This window comes from Leptodactylus fuscus, chromosome 11 (genome assembly GCF_031893055.1).
Source record: "Leptodactylus fuscus isolate aLepFus1 chromosome 11, aLepFus1.hap2, whole genome shotgun sequence".
Taxonomy (NCBI): Eukaryota; Metazoa; Chordata; class Amphibia; order Anura; family Leptodactylidae; genus Leptodactylus; species Leptodactylus fuscus.
In genome coordinates, this window is record NC_134275.1 from 10,625,221 (window position 1) to 10,640,804 (window position 15,584).

General features: G+C 47.8%; 2 protein-coding genes across 2 annotated transcripts in view; both read right to left on the reverse strand.

Annotated features, from left to right (window-relative positions):
- ABL1 (ABL proto-oncogene 1, non-receptor tyrosine kinase) overlaps positions 1 to 8,182 on the reverse strand; it is a 74,495-nt gene extending 66,313 nt beyond the window's left edge. The window contains exon 1 of the mRNA XM_075260693.1: positions 7,482 to 8,182. Coding sequence (XP_075116794.1) covers positions 7,482 to 7,617 — 136 coding nt within the window. The 5' untranslated portion in view covers positions 7,618 to 8,182. The remainder of the gene's footprint in view (positions 1 to 7,481) is intronic.
- A 1,515-nt stretch (positions 8,183 to 9,697) lies between these two features.
- Positions 9,698 to 14,931, reverse strand: EXOSC2 (exosome component 2). Its single transcript, XM_075260220.1, has 9 exons — positions 14,759 to 14,931; positions 14,004 to 14,105; positions 13,852 to 13,897; positions 12,332 to 12,421; positions 11,955 to 12,020; positions 11,408 to 11,476; positions 11,149 to 11,325; positions 10,711 to 10,839; positions 9,698 to 10,359 (listed from the first exon to the last, which is right to left on the reverse strand). Exons 1-9 carry the CDS (start codon positions 14,878 to 14,880, stop codon positions 10,279 to 10,281), a joined length of 882 nt encoding a protein of 293 aa, XP_075116321.1. The 5' UTR covers positions 14,881 to 14,931; the 3' UTR covers positions 9,698 to 10,278.
- Between the last annotated feature and the right edge of the window lie 653 nt (positions 14,932 to 15,584).

Consider the following 15,584-nt stretch of genomic DNA (forward strand, 5'->3'; position numbering starts at 1 on the left):
GAGGGGAGAGGCCGACTGTAGGACAGGGGAATACAATCTATTACTATCTGTTATCAGCCATGTCAGGAGAGGAGAGGCCGACTGTAGGACAGGGGAATACAATCTATTACTATCTGTTATCAGCCATGTCAGGAGAGGAGAGGCCGACTGTAGGACAGGGGAATACAATCTATTACTATCTGTTATCAGCCACGTCAGGAGGGGAGAGGCCGACTGTAGGACAGGGGAATACAATCTATTACTATCTGTTATCAGCCATGTCAGGAGAGGCCGACTGTAGGACAGGGGAATACAATCTATTACTATCTGTTATCAGCCATGTCAGGAGAGGAGAGGCCGACTGTAGGACAGGAGAATACAATCTATTACTATCTGTTATCAGCCATGTCAGGAGAGGCCGACTGTAGGACAGGAGAATACAATCTATTACTATCTGTTATCAGCCATGTCAGGAGAGGAGAGGCCGACTGTAGGACAGGAGAATACAATCTATTACTATCTGTTATCAGCCATGTCAGGAGAGGCCGACTGTAGGGCAGGAGAATACAATCTATTACTATCTGTTATCAGCCATGTCAGGAGAGGAGAGGCCGACTGTAGGACAGGGGAATACAATCTATTACTATCTGTTATCAGCCATGTCAGGAGAGGAGAGGCCGACTGTAGGACAGGAGAATACAATCTATTACTATCTGTTATCAGCCATGTCAGGAGAGGAGAGGCCGACTGTAGGACAGGGGAATACAATCTATTACTATCTGTTATCAGCCATGTCAGGAGAGGAGAGGCCGACTGTAGGACAGGAGAATACAATCTATTACTATCTGTTATCAGCCATGTCAGGAGAGGAGAGGCCGACTGTAGGACAGGGGAATACAGTCAGTCTCTCCCCTCCTGTTCGGGCTGATAACAGGGAGCAGTAGCCTGTATTTCCTATCACATTGGGGATTGTTCGGCCATCTTTACAAGGGATCTATAACTCAGAGTTGCCCTGTCTTGGACAATTCCTGACTTCACCGCTCCCTATAATTTCCTAATCTAGACCGCGCCAATGTTTCATGGCCACTTAGGAGTGTGATTCGGGGAGGTCGATGATACGATGACAGGGACCACAATTTACCCCTCTGTGTTTAACGCTGCGCAGTCAATTTAGGTGTCAGGGTGTGAATACTCGGGAGGTGCGGCAGAGGCGCAATTACGGCACCTAATTAACTCCTCCCGGGGACTGGACTGGAAATCCATGGCCGATCGACCCTTGTCAGTGTCACGCTGTCAGCGTAGCGTTCGCCTGGCGCGGCCGCCTTGTTTACATCAACGTCTCTTTCTGTGTAAAATCCAATATTCTTTGTGTGCAGCAAAAAAACAGGTCAAAGGCTTCAATATCTAAATCGATGCACAAGTAACGGGTCGTGCGGACGGATCTGGTGACGAATGAGCAGCGCTGGTGGTTACACGGCGGCAGTAATGAGGCCGGATGATAGTGCGGCCGCCATCGATCCCGGGATTGTCAGGTGTCAGACTGCTTAAAAAAAAAAAAAAAAAGTGTGGAAAGTGCCCAAACCAGAAACTCTGAAGAAACCGCTCCAGGAACATTTCTGCTGCGACCGCCGCCGCCTTGGTTAACCCTCTGAGGGGAGGCACGTATAGACATGGCAGCGCTCCGTATATTACATAAATCACACTAACTCAGATCTCCTCCGGTTTAGAAGGAAAAATAATTAAAAGCGACGAGAAGCAAAAGCCCTAAAATGTAACGGCGAGTCCCAGCGACGTTTACGAGAAAATGAAATCGTTTTAATGCGAGGAAATATTGCAAATTCAGCATTAAAGTGCGTGATTTACCGACGGCGAGAATAAAACCTCCGACAGCAGAGGAGTTTATAGAGACGGACGCAGAAGCAGCGGGAGACGGGAACAACATTTAAAGGGGCTTCCTTAAAGGGGATGTCCAGGACTGGAAATTACGGCTACACTGAAGCTGTAATATTTCACGTGACCAGGGGACAGATGTGGCGCTGTTGCTGGAGGAAAGTAGGCATGGTTTTCTAATCTTCTTTCTAATGGGATATGAGGACAATCTGTAGGTGTCGCCATTAACCTCCATTATGTACCATTTACATGAGCGCCTCCCACAGGAGGAGGAGAGGCAAAGCAATCCATGTAGTACTTTGTATTATGATAGGGAGTCTGTAGGGGCCCCGTGAACCTAAAGTGGGCTATATGCACTGTCATCTGTCCCCCACTCCCTGCGCCAGGGTAAGTAGGTGCCACCAATACGTAGAGAAGTCCATACAACCACCAGGGGGCGCTACTCTATAATAAGGAATAACGTGCCATAAGCCTCAGAGCAGGGAGCGGCTGCGGTCAGTGAAAGGACACACTGCAGATATATCCACAGATTACAATCCCATCCTGACGGCTGAGGGTTTGTCACAATGTATTCAGGCCAGACCATCCTCTCGTCCTGATTGACATCTGTTACAATCTGGTTGGAGTCTAGACTGGAAACAACTGTAACAAACCCTCAGTTGTGATAGGTAACAGGTAAGTGTGAACAGTCACTGAGAGGGAGAGACTAACACACAACGTATACAAGACCGTTACTCTCTACAGTGAATGACCCCCATCTTCTACAGACCGCCGCTTATTATTAGATTTCCTGCCTTTGAAGCAGAGATCAGACACGGAGGAGACGACGGCGATATGAATCCAATAATCTGCTGGAGCGCAAATAAAACACAGAAGTGATGGCCGCCGAGGACGCCTACGTAATACCGCAGCTTAAGGTACACAAAGCGGGTGACATTTATTAGAGCGGCCGCTGGGAGTGTCACCCTGGGAAGATGGAGCCGCCCTCCAGGACATGTGACAGGTGAGGGGCTATGTCTGCTCTCCTATAGACGTCCATTCACACACAGCAGAACTACAACATGACTGCAACACATAGGAGCAAACAATATACACCTAGGATTGATAGCACTTAAAGGAGTAACGTACTGACTGGAGGAGGCCTGGCCACTGAATATCCCTTTAACACTGCGTCCTACGTGCAAATCCAAACTCCATGTGATGAGACGCGGTCTACAATGACGGGATCATAACCAGAGGCTCCCGGGGAATATTCTGTGACTGTATGATGTAACTCCTCATCATTTCAAGATCTCTGCTTGCTGTGAGGCCGGTTCATATCTGTGTTCGGGTTTCTGTTCGGGGAGTCCGCTTGGAAACCCCCGGAGAGGAAACCTATACTCATTAAAAAGCGGTTACCTGAGAAACCACGTGGACCCCATAGACTATAATGAAGTCCGTGTGGTTTCCGCATGAAACATGACGAGAGAAAAGAGGCGCTTGCAGGACTCAGGTCTCATGTGGAAACCACACAGACCCCATTGTAGTCTATGGGGTCCATGTGGTTTCCCAGGTAGCCACTTTTTAATGAGTATAGGTTTCTAAGCAGACTCCCCGAACGGAATATCGAACGCACATGTGAACCGGGCCTAAGTGAATCTATAAATTCTCTCCACAACCACCATAATGGTCACTGCTGTAGTTCGTTTCAGTGTATCAGGAAAAGGAAAACTGAAAATGTTTGATGTCTGACAAGTGGAATATAGCGAGTGCAAACAGCCGGGACATGACGAATGTGTTCACTGCAGAACTTGATATCATACCGCGATGAATCTCCAGTTACACTGAGCCCCTTTACCCTGCCGGGCGCTGTACAGATCGCTGCGGTACAATGAGCGGCCATTCCCGGCCTGCTCTGGCTACATCCACAATCACATAACACACGGCTGACACATCATCCACCGCACGAGAAATCGATCCATGTGCAGACAAATGACGGCTGACACAAGAAAACAATAACGGCTGTAGTAATTGAGTTCTGGTGGTCGGTGATGGATCTGACTCCTCCATGTAAGAGGTGCGGAAAGGAAACAAAGAGCAATTCAATTATCAGAGGTAAAGAATAATCTGCAGCTTTATACGCAGGAGGACGGTGCAGACATGCAATGATCAGGATACAGAGTCACATGTACGATGCATGTACAGCGCTTCAGACACTACCACATGACACACACAGCGCTGCCTCCCCTGCAGACACTGCAACATGACACACACAGAGCTGCCTCCTCTGCAGACACTGACACACAGCACTGCCCCCCCCCCCGCTGACACTGCAACATGACACACACAGAGCTGCCTCCTCTGCAGACACTGACACACAGCACTGCCCCCCCCCCCGCTGACACTGCAACATGACACACACAGCTCTGCCTCCCCTGCAGACACTGCAACATGACACACACAGCGCTGCCTCCCCTGCAGACACTGACACATGACACACACAGCTCTGCTCCCCTGCAGACACTGCAACATGACACACACAGCGCTGCCTCCCCTGCAGACACTGACACATGACACACACAGCTCTGCTCCCCTGCAGATACTGCAACATGACACACACAGAGCTGCCTCCTCTGCAGACACTGACACACAGCACTGCCCCCCCCCCCGCTGACACTGCAACATGACATACACAGCTCTGCCTCCCCTGCAGACACTGACACATGACATACACAGCTCTGCCTCCCCTGCAACATGACACACACAGCTCTACCTCCCCTGCAGACACTGACACACAGCACTGCCCCCCCTGCTGACACTTTAACATTACATACACAGCACTGCCCCCCCCGCTGACACTGTAACATGACACACACAGCACTGCATCCCCTGCTAACACTGCAACATGACATACAGAGCGCTGCCTCCCCTGCAGACACTGCCACATGACATACACAGCTCTGCCTCCCCTGCTAACACTGCAACATGACACACACAGCACTGCCCCCTCTGCTGACACTGCAACATGACACACACAGCACTGCCTCCCCTGCAGACACTGACACACAGCACTGGCCCCCCTGCTGACACTGTAACATGACATACACAGCGCTGCCTCCCCTGCAGACACGGCCACATGACATACACAGCGCTGCCTCTCCTGCAGACACTGCAACATGACACACACAGCACAGCATCGACTGCTAACACTGCAACATGACACACACAGCACTGCATCCCCTGCTAACACTGCAACATGACACACACAGCATTGGCCCCCCTGCTGACACTGCCACATGACACACACAGCTCTGCCTCTCCTGCAGACACTGCAACATGACACACACAGCGCTGCCTCCCCTGCAGACACTGCAACATGACATACACAGCACTGCATCCCCTGCAGACACTGCAACATGACACACACAGCTCTGCCTCTCCTGCAGACACTGCAACATGACACACACAGCGCTGCCTCCCCTGCAGACACTGCAACATGACATACACAGCGCTGCCTCCCCTGCAGACACTGCAACATGACACACACAGCTCTGCCTCCCCTGCAGACACTGCAACATGACATAGACAGCACTGCGTATATGCAGGTGTATTTGTTCTAATCGGAGTACCCCTTTAATTCTTATGCTAGTACTGTACAACACGGACCTTCTGACCTCTGATGCACTGTGTGGACAGATCCTAAAGAGCTTCTAGAATTACGAAGCACCACACCTGCCCGTATCTTACATCTGGTACTAAAGCTGCAATACTGCACTTAACCTGTGGGCAGGTGTGGCACTGTATATATGCGGTCTGTCAGCAACTTGTATGGATGGAAAATGTCCTTTTATTGGAAAAAGCAGTACACCACGTATCGGTCCACACAGGGACCTTTCTCAAGTGCTCAGTGTGGACCGATACGTGGTGTACTGCTTTTTCCAATAAAAGGACATTTTCCATCCATACAAGTTGCTGACAGACTGGATTGTTTTTTCTATTGCAAACCCTTTTGCCTGGAGAGGGGTTCCTGCCGTGCAATTTGTGGGATAATCCCCAGATTTGCTGGTGCTGCTGCAATTATTTTTCTTTGAAAAAAAAACAAAAAACCATTATATATATATATATATATAATATATATATATATATATATATATATATATATATATATATATATATTTATTTTTTTATTTTTAAGGAGAAAGCAGACACAGACAAGAACAATGCTCAGACTCCATGGCGACTTTGGCTGTAGCCCCTGTTCCATGACCAAAGATCACAATGTTTCTCTGTGACTTCTTCACTAATGTGAGGAAAGGCTCTCTGTGACCCTGCAGGTGCTGCAACTACGACCCTGAGGTGCTGCCGCAACTACAGCTGGAGGCTGCTGCGACCTGCCCAATGATTTTCTGCAGCTAGAAGTCACAGTTGCAATGTTCGCCTATGTAAGGGGCTGATCACAGCAAGGAATTTGGTGGTCTTCTCCCTCACATCCTCTCCAAATACCGGCCCTGTGGAAGCTTTGGTGTTCTCTCGCTCATTGGCCTCAGACACGATGGGGATTAATCCGTGCCAGTCTCACCCTGTGGGTTCTGGGGCTGAATCAGTTGCAGAATCTGCAGAACAATCCAGTTAATTTGGAGCAGATTTTGAGGCAGAATCAGCTACAAATTTATCAGAATGAACAACCCCCTCATGTAACTCCATTCACGACACTAGCCGAGGATACAAGTATGCTGAACCGTGGACTACAATATGGCGGAGGACGAGGGTTGTGGTGCCGCAGGCTAAGGCTCATTCACATCAGATACAAAAACCGGACACAGATGTTATAGAGATCAATGGGGGGAAAAAAACCGTGCTTCTGTCTTCCTGCATTGACACAAGTACGGAATAAGAATGTGACGGTATAATATTATAATGATATGACGCTATAACAGTGCGACAATTCATCACCTTTCTGCATCCTTCAAAACAAATGGACACACTGCGGTCTGCGTCAGCCGGCGACCAGTTACATCCATTTTGTCCATCTGTTAAAGCAGGGGTAGGGAACCTTCGGCTCTCCGGCTGCTGTGAAACTACAACTCCCAGCATGCTCCATTCACTTCCATGGGAGATCCAAGAACAGCAGAGCCAGTATGCATGCTGGGAGTTGTAGTTTTGCAACAGCTGGAGAGCCGTACGGTCCCTACCCCTGTGTTAAAGGGATGAAGAAAGCGTGACCTGAACAGAACCAATATCCAGTACCTGTGGGGGCGGGGCTCGGCATGACAGGTGCTCAATATTAAACACCTGTCAAGATAAGCCCCGCCCCCTTCAAGTTGTCACTAAGGCTCTGTTTGCACGAGGACGTTGATTGTGAGACACAAAATAACACAGCAATCACAAAAAATGATTATTTCTTCTCTAGATTTCGGCTTTCCGCCCATCCGGGGACAGACAAACCGCAAACCTTCGTAGTCACATGACTATCCGTGGAGGGCAATACATACAAACCAGCGAGAAGGAGGAAACTGGAAAAGCGCTTGTGCAAAATGGGGAATTCCTTTAATCTGACCCCTGCCATTCCAGCTGCCGGATTAGAGGAATTCTCCTGTTCTCCCCGCCCCGTGGCTACAGCCGCCATCCCTTACCGTGCTCCACGAAGACGTTGCAGTGCGGTCCGCCATGTTTGGCGGGGTCTTTCTTGCCGACTCCTTTGATGAAGGGCAGGGCCGGCAGACTCGGCCTCCTCTGGTCCCCGAGCACTTTTCCGGGCTGTTGACCCATAGGACGACACAAAGCTTTGCAAAAAAAAAAAAAAAAATTAAAGGAAAAAACCACAATCCCAATCCAGGCGTCTTCGCTCTCCTGGCGTCCAATTGCCTCACAGCGAAACCTCAGAGTAAGCGGCCGAGAAGAGGAAGTTTGGGCTTCACAGATGGAGGAGGATGTGGTGAAGCGAGCGGGGCCGTACCGGGGTCACTGGGGGTCAGACATGGCATCACTTGGGTCAGGACAGGGTTAAATCACTCAGGTCACCAAGGGGTTAATGGTAGTTATTGGGGGGGGGGGGGGGTCTTAGAGCGCCCCCTAGCAGTACCGCAGATAACACGCACGTCTCGTCCCCGCTGTCACCTCCTTGGTCATCCCCGTATTTGGGGGGTCTCGGGCCCCTGGGGGTCTCCCAGCTGCAGCTTCTGAGGCCGCCACTACCGGAGCTGGAGCCCCCTCTGACAATAGTAAGAAGCCTCAGGACGGGGTCCCCGGTGCGCGGGTGTCAGCGGCCGCCGGGACTCGCAGCCCTCTCCACCGCCGCCATGTTGGGCCCTGGCCACCGCCGCCGCCGCTGCTGCCCTGGGAGACGCCGTGACGTTCGTGACGTCACTTCCGGACACAGGTTGGCGGTGCGCATAGGTGACCTGCGGCGCATGCGCGGTGACGCCGCCACAGCTAATGCTGGAGGGAGGACAAACTGGGGGGCAGATGGCGGGGGTAGGAGGAGGGGGCCGGAGCACTAGGGGTCGCTCTAGCTCATGTCAGACCCATCCCAGTATATAACATGACCATAGATGCAGCTTGTAAGTCCTACATGTGGCCCCAAGTCTCCGGTCACCCCGTGAGGGGCCTCAGAGTGTCTGTGACCGGTCAGGGTGATGTATGTCACAGATGTAACCCGGACAAGAAAGACTTGCAGTGTGTACAGCGGCCAAGGAGGACTGACCAAAAATTTACTGACCCTGAACAGACCGGGCACCATCAGGATCAGTCACCTGCACTACTAGGACGGGCCAAGCAGAGGTCACACAGGCTTCACCACCCAGCTTTCTAAGATTCCTGAATATCTGTGCAATAACGTGGGCATATTCTAAATAGTGTGAGGGCAGGGTCTGTATAGAAGGAGTCTGGGAAGGCTGAGCTGTAAGGACTGCCATCTTGGTGTGGAGGAGACTTGCATCTCATGCAGGAGCCTGGGAAAGCTGAACTGTAAAGGCAGCCATCGTGATGGTGTATCATACAGGAGCCTAGAGAAGCGGAGCTGCGAGGGCAGCCATTTGGGTAGTGATGGAGTCTCATGCAGGGGCCTGAGAAATCTGGATTGTAAGGGCAGCCATCGTGATGTGGGAGGAGACTTGCATCTCATGCAGAAGCCTGGGAAAGCAGGTCTGTAAGGGAGGCTATCTTGGTGGTGATGGTGTCTCATGCAGGAGCCTGAGAAAGTTGAGTTGTAAGGGCAGCCATCTTTGTGGTGAGGCTCTTTCTATTTCTGTCTCACTGAGAAGGATATAAAACTTTCATTTATTAGAAAGCAGAAGTGGAGACAAGACAGCGAGCGCCGAGAAAAGAGGAATGAACCCAGAGGAAGTGTCACATATAGATGTAGTGAAACTCCGCACCGGCCTGTGGCCCCGCCCCCTCGTCTGCCCCTACCGTCCCATCACATAAAGTCAAGGAGAGGTCACATTAAGAGGTTTGTGGTCGTTGCGTAATCTTCGCCAATGCGGCCATTCTAAGCAGCGATCTGGTGGATGCGGATCAGGGGCGGTTTTGGCTTTACATCGCCCATAAGGCACCACAAACACCATCATTATCACCCCCATGTCTCTGCAGCCACACGTAGCCCCCGCCCTCAAATTGTGACGTTACCGCAGTTGTAGAGAAATCACACACGATGCTCAGCCCTGACCTAAAGCAGAACAGACAAGTTACCCCGACTGCAGGGCCCCCCTTTATATGGAGCACTGCATTCTGTATTACTGTAGTTTCATCATGGCGGCAGCGGCAGATCTATAGCCGGATAACACAATACTGCTGCAGGATGACTACAGCACCGTATGAATAAGGACCAAACAATAGAAGTGTCCGGAACGTTCTGTATTTACAGCCAGATACAAAGAACATCTCAGAAGATTGTAGACAAAATGCAGAAGATTATAAAAAAATACAACAAGGGTTAGGTGAATCGATTGGGGTGTATATAGTGAGAGGCCCCCCCCCCCCACATCTGTACTAAGGGGCTGCAGGCTTTAGGAATGGGTGTATAATGTATAGGAAAAGCAGCCAAGACCCCAGCACTGTACAGAAGACAAGGGCGGCACATCTCGCTTTACTGCAATTGCACCAATGTACAGTAAAAAGAAGTTGTACTGTCTGCCGGGGGTCTAGCAGAGGGAAGCAAAGGAACGAGGGGCTGACATATGTGTGTGGATATATATATATATATATATATATACACACACACACACACAAGACAATGTGTCCCCCAGCTCCCCCTGTACTGCCCCCTGCTGGACCCGCTTCTAATTGGCAAATATCAGATTTCTTTATAGAACAAGTGAATCATTAGTAAGATAAGTCTCCAGCACAGATATAAGCCCTGGAAGGCGGTGCCCCCTGCTGGATCTATAGGATGACTGCAGGCTCAGATGGTTTCCTCAGACTCCTCACACGCTAGCCTTCCTGCTCCACAAGACGCTGCCTGGTCTCCAGCACTATGTCTTCTATTATCTCCATCTTCAGGAGATCCTTAATCTGCAAGAGAAGAGAAGAACAGCGCCATCATGAGGGGATACTGCAGCATCACTTCTATAACTGGATCTCAGATGCCTCCTACATGACCTAACATACTGTAGTATAGAGTGTATATACACATGGAGTAATATAGGATGTACATACCCATGGTGTAGTATAAGGTGCATATACTCATGTTGTAGCATAGGGTGTACATACCCATGCTTTAGTATAGGGTGCATAAGCTCATGTTGTACTATAGGGTATACATAAAGGAGAAGGTGGCTGCTGTCTACATGTGCCCAATTCCAGTACAACCCCTATAGCCTCAGTGGGGACCCGAGCGTCAGACACCTGGCTGGTGAGCGGTACCTGGTGGGGCAGAGACGCCTCGTAGCAGTACAGGATGCTGCTGTCGTACAGTAACATCTTCTGGGCGCTCAGGGCCAGGATACAGTTCCTCAGGCGAGAGATCACTTCCCGGTCAGAGAGCGGCACCGGCTGCAGACACAAGATATGGTAAATCATCAGCGAAACTGACCAAACTACTGACGGTTTCCACTCCTCATCCAATGGCTAAACATAAACCATCCTAATCCAATACGTCACAGCTGAGGGTCTGTTACAATTGAATGCAGTCTAGACAATCGTGGCCTGATAGCTTGTTACAGTGTACCAGTGCAGGTCAATCTGGTGGTCCTGGAGTCCAGAGGATGGTCTGGATGAAGTTCTCTGATGGTTGGGGACCCCACACTACACTGCACAAAACGTCTGCTACGTGTGAAGTAATGCCTTGGTTGGGGTACGTACCTCCAGATTGGTGATGAACCCCCCAGCCTCCTCCTCCGTCTGCTCCGGGGTGGGGTACAGCCAGATGAATCCATTGTTACCCAGGATGATGGAGGCTCCACAGGGGAGGTTGTGGAAATGAGTCTTGCGTCTCTTTATCAGTGATGGCGACACCTGCACCAGGACGCCCTGCCCGAGCTAGGAGCAAAAAAAGAGGGGTCACCAAAGAGTGACGCAGAGACCCCCCCCCAAATATCACACTGACACAGGGATACTTCACCTTGCCGTACTTCAGACTGCGGGTGTGTAAGGACAATGCTCCATCAGAGTACACCGCCTGCACCTCCGCCTGCGGGAGCGAGTTAAGGGATGACAACCGCCAGACGGCGCCAAAAATACATACAACCTCATATAATACCATATACATAACATACCTATAGAACCTGGATAATATAAAACAAACCACAACCGAAACAAATACAATGTATCAGTCTGAAGTCCGCAGAGAATTCTATACATTGTTAGGTTGGGTTCACACTAGTCCCGATGTCCGCGCAAGATTTCAGCATCGGACACTAGCTGTGTCCATTACATTTTACATTATTTAAATGTTATATCACGTAGTGCCCCTTACTGTCCGTGTGTGTGTCTGAAAAATCGGACATCTTTGTAAATGGACACTTAAGGACACACACGGACAGTAAGGGGCACTACGTGATATAACAATTAAATAATGCAAAATGTAATGGACACAGCGAGTGTGAACCCAGCTTTACATAACTCAGACCAAGCCAGCTCTGCTACACGGAACAGTTGCCAGAGGATACACTGATCAGGTCTCCTTCCTGCAGGTAACTCCTCATGGCCAGTTCATCCTCAGCTGATCTCCGCCTCTGAAAGACAAGACACAAGATAAACCCAGGACAGAGAATAAATCTGCGGGGCAGCCTGCCAACAGAGAGGATTAGCGGCAGATTAGACGTGGAGCTGCACAGGAGAACCGACAGCAACACCACCAGTATATATATATATATATATATATATATATATATATATATATATATATACACAGAGAGAGGCAATGATAAGCGGAACAATACAAGCGATCACATCTACTGCAGTCTAAGACATGAAACATACCGCAAAACCCAAACCCACCAACTGCAGGAAATGCTTCATAGACTAAAACACAGGAACAACTCACCAGCTCTCCACCAGGAAGATTAACAGCAGACAAAAGCAACACCGAGTCCAAGCGAGAATTAGTGTCCACTTTCCATCTCCTCTGCTGCACCTACAAGAAACCACAGCCAGCAGTATTATAGTAGTTATATTCTTGTACATAGGAGCAGTATTATAGTAGTTATATTCTTGTACATAGGAGCAGTATTATAGTAGTTATATTCTTGTACATAGGAGTAGTATTATAGTAGTTATATTCTTGTATATAGGAGCAGTATTATAGTAGTTATATTCTTGTACATAGGAGCAGTATTATAGTAGTTATATTCTTGTACATAGGAGCAGTATTATAGTAGTTATATTCTTGTACATAGGAGCAGTATTATAGTAGTTATATTCTTGTACATAGGAGCAGTATTATAGTAGTTATATTCTTGTACATAGGAGCAGTATTATAGTAGTTATATTCTTGTACATAGGAGCAGTATTATAGTAGTTATATTCTTGTACATAGGAGTAGTATTATAGTAGTTATATTCTTGTACATAGGAGGTAGTATTATAGTAGTTATATTCTTGTACATAGGAGGTAGTATTATAGTAGTTATATTCTTGTACATAGGAGGTAGTATTATAGTAGTTATATTCTTGTACATAGGAGCAGTATTATAGTAGTTATATTCTTGTACATAGGAGCAGTATTATAGTAGTTATATTCTTGTACATAGGAGGTAGTATTATAGTAGTTATATTCTTGTACATAGGAGTAGTATTATAGTAGTTATATTCTTGTACATAGGAGTAGTATTATAGTAGTTATATTCTTGTACATAGTAGTATTATAGTAGTTATATTCTTGTACATAGGAGTAGTATTATAGTAGTTATATTCTTGTACATAGGAGATAGTATTATAGTAGTTATATTCTTGTACATAGTAGTATTATAGTAGTTATATTCTTGTACATAGTAGTATTATAGTAGTTATATTCTTGTACATAGGAGTAGTATTATAGTAGTTATATTCTTGTACATAGGAGTAGTATTATAGTAGTTATATTCTTGTACATAGGAGTAGTATTATAGTAGTTATATTCTTGTACATAGGAGGTAGTATTATAGTAGTTATATTCTTGTACATAGGAGGTAGTATTATAGTAGTTATATTCTTGTACATAGGAGGTAGTATTATAGTAGTTATATTCTTGTACATAGGAGCAGTATTATAGTAGTTATATTCTTGTACATAGGAGCAGTATTATAGTAGTTATATTCTTGTACATAGGAGGTAGTATTATAGTAGTTATATTCTTGTACATAGGAGCAGTATTATAGTAGTTATATTCTTGTACATAGGAGCAGTATTATAGTAGTTATATTCTTGTACATAGGAGTAGTATTATAGTAGTTATATTCTTGTATATAGGAGTAGTATTATAGTAGTTATATTCTTGTACATAGGAGCAGTATTATAGTAGTTATATTCTTGTACATAGGAGGTAGTATTATTATTATAGTAGTTATATTCTTATATTGCTCTTCACCTCGGTTACTCTTCCCACCACAATGTCACCAACTTCTCCATTGTATCTAGAATGAAGCAGAGATTATAGCGGTATTGTTTATGTACATACAGTGTTTCCTGTCACAGAACCCCCTATTCTACCATCTCACCCCCCCCTTTATATATTTGCACCTCGTCTTCAAGGCTCTGACGCATATCAGCTTGTTGACTCTCTCCACCACTCCGGCTACAGACGCCAGCAGTTTGTCTTCTTCCATGTACGTTCCATGACCCCTGCAGATGATTCAGGTTTAGGTTATTAGGAGGGGGTGAGGCTGTCATCCCCCCACACGGCTCCTGTGTAGATTATTGTGGCTGACCTCGTGTACCCCGAACACCGACAGGTTATTACACAATGCACTGCCACAACTGGACCTTGCGTTACAAAGAGGGGCCCAGATGCCCAAAATCCTCAGTACTGGATTATTGGGGGCCTGTGAAGGGCGTTCTGCAGATAATCCAATATTATGTGACTACTGAGAAGACGGGGGGGGGGGGGGGGGGGGGGGTAGTGATATTGCTGATGGGGGGCACTCACATGGAAGCGCTGCTCATGAGATGGGGGGACTCTGAGAATGACAATGCTAAACAGGTGGGGGGTCTGAGGGGCCTGGAGCAGAAGAGAAGGGGCATTGCTAGTAATCATGGGGGGCACTGCTGGTAATCATGGGGGGCACTACTAGTAAATAATGGGGTCCTGTGGTGACTATGGGGGGCACTGCTGGTAATAATGGGGTCCTGTGGTGACTATGGGGGTCTCCCCTCACTATAGACCAGGCTCCTTCTGTTTCCTCCTTTCACATCACACAAGGCAGAGACAAAACCAATAACGAGAAGACTGACAGGAGACAGACACGCACTACAAGTCCCAGCACCCCGGGCCACACCTCATGAACCCGGTGTCCGTGGTGATGGTGTCCCCGGGAGACACGAGGTGAAAAACCTTCTCCGCGGACAAGGCCTCGTTCACACGTTTCCGAGCAACCGGCAACCGAACGTCTATAGCCATGATAGAGAAACTAGAGAGCGAGTCACATGGAGGCCGCCATATTGTACCGGAGCGGATGTCCGGCGCCACAGGAAGTCTAAGGCGGCCATGTTACTACAGGAGGTGACTGTACATGAATAGCAGAGGCCATGATAGTTATGGGCACAAAATAATGATCTTAGAGCGCCATCTAGTGACAGGACATAGGAACCTCACCTGTAGGAGGACAAGAAGTGTACAGGAGCCTTCACCAGCAGAATAGTGAGCGCAGCTCTGGAGTATAACACAGGATAAGTAATGTAATGTATGTACACAGTGACTGTACCAGCAGAATAGTGAGCGCAGCTCTGGAGTATAATATAGGATAAGTAGTGTAATGTATGTACACAGTGACTGTACCAGCAAAATAGTGAGCGCAGCTCTGGAGTATAATACAGGATAAGTAATGTAATGTATGTACACAGTGATTGTACCAGCAGAATAGTGAGCGCAGCTCTGGAGTATAATACAGGATAAGTAATGTAATGTATGTACACAGTGACTGCACCAGCAAAATAGTGAGCGCAGCTCTGGAGTATAATACAGGATAGGTAATGTAATGTATGTACACAGTGACTGTACCAGCAGAATAGTGAGTGCAGCTCTGGAGTATAATACAGGATAAGTAATGTAATGTATGTACACAGTGATTGTACCAGCAAAATAGTGAGCGCAGCTCTGGAGTA

What these genes read in the sequence shown, in the direction of transcription:
- EXOSC2 (XM_075260220.1), bottom strand. Translation starts at nt 14,880, where the DNA reads ATGGCTATAGACGTTCGGTTGCCGGTTGCTCGGAAACGTGTGAACGAG. An exon ending in GGTTCATCACCAATCTGGAG is followed by an intron (nt 10,840 to 11,148) that starts GTACGTACCCCA and finishes TTGTGTCTGCAG; the next exon opens with CCGGTGCCGCTCTCTGACCG. An exon ending in AGGCGTCTCTGCCCCACCAG is followed by an intron (nt 10,360 to 10,710) that starts GTACCGCTCACC and finishes CTTCTCTTGCAG; the next exon opens with ATTAAGGATCTCCTGAAGAT.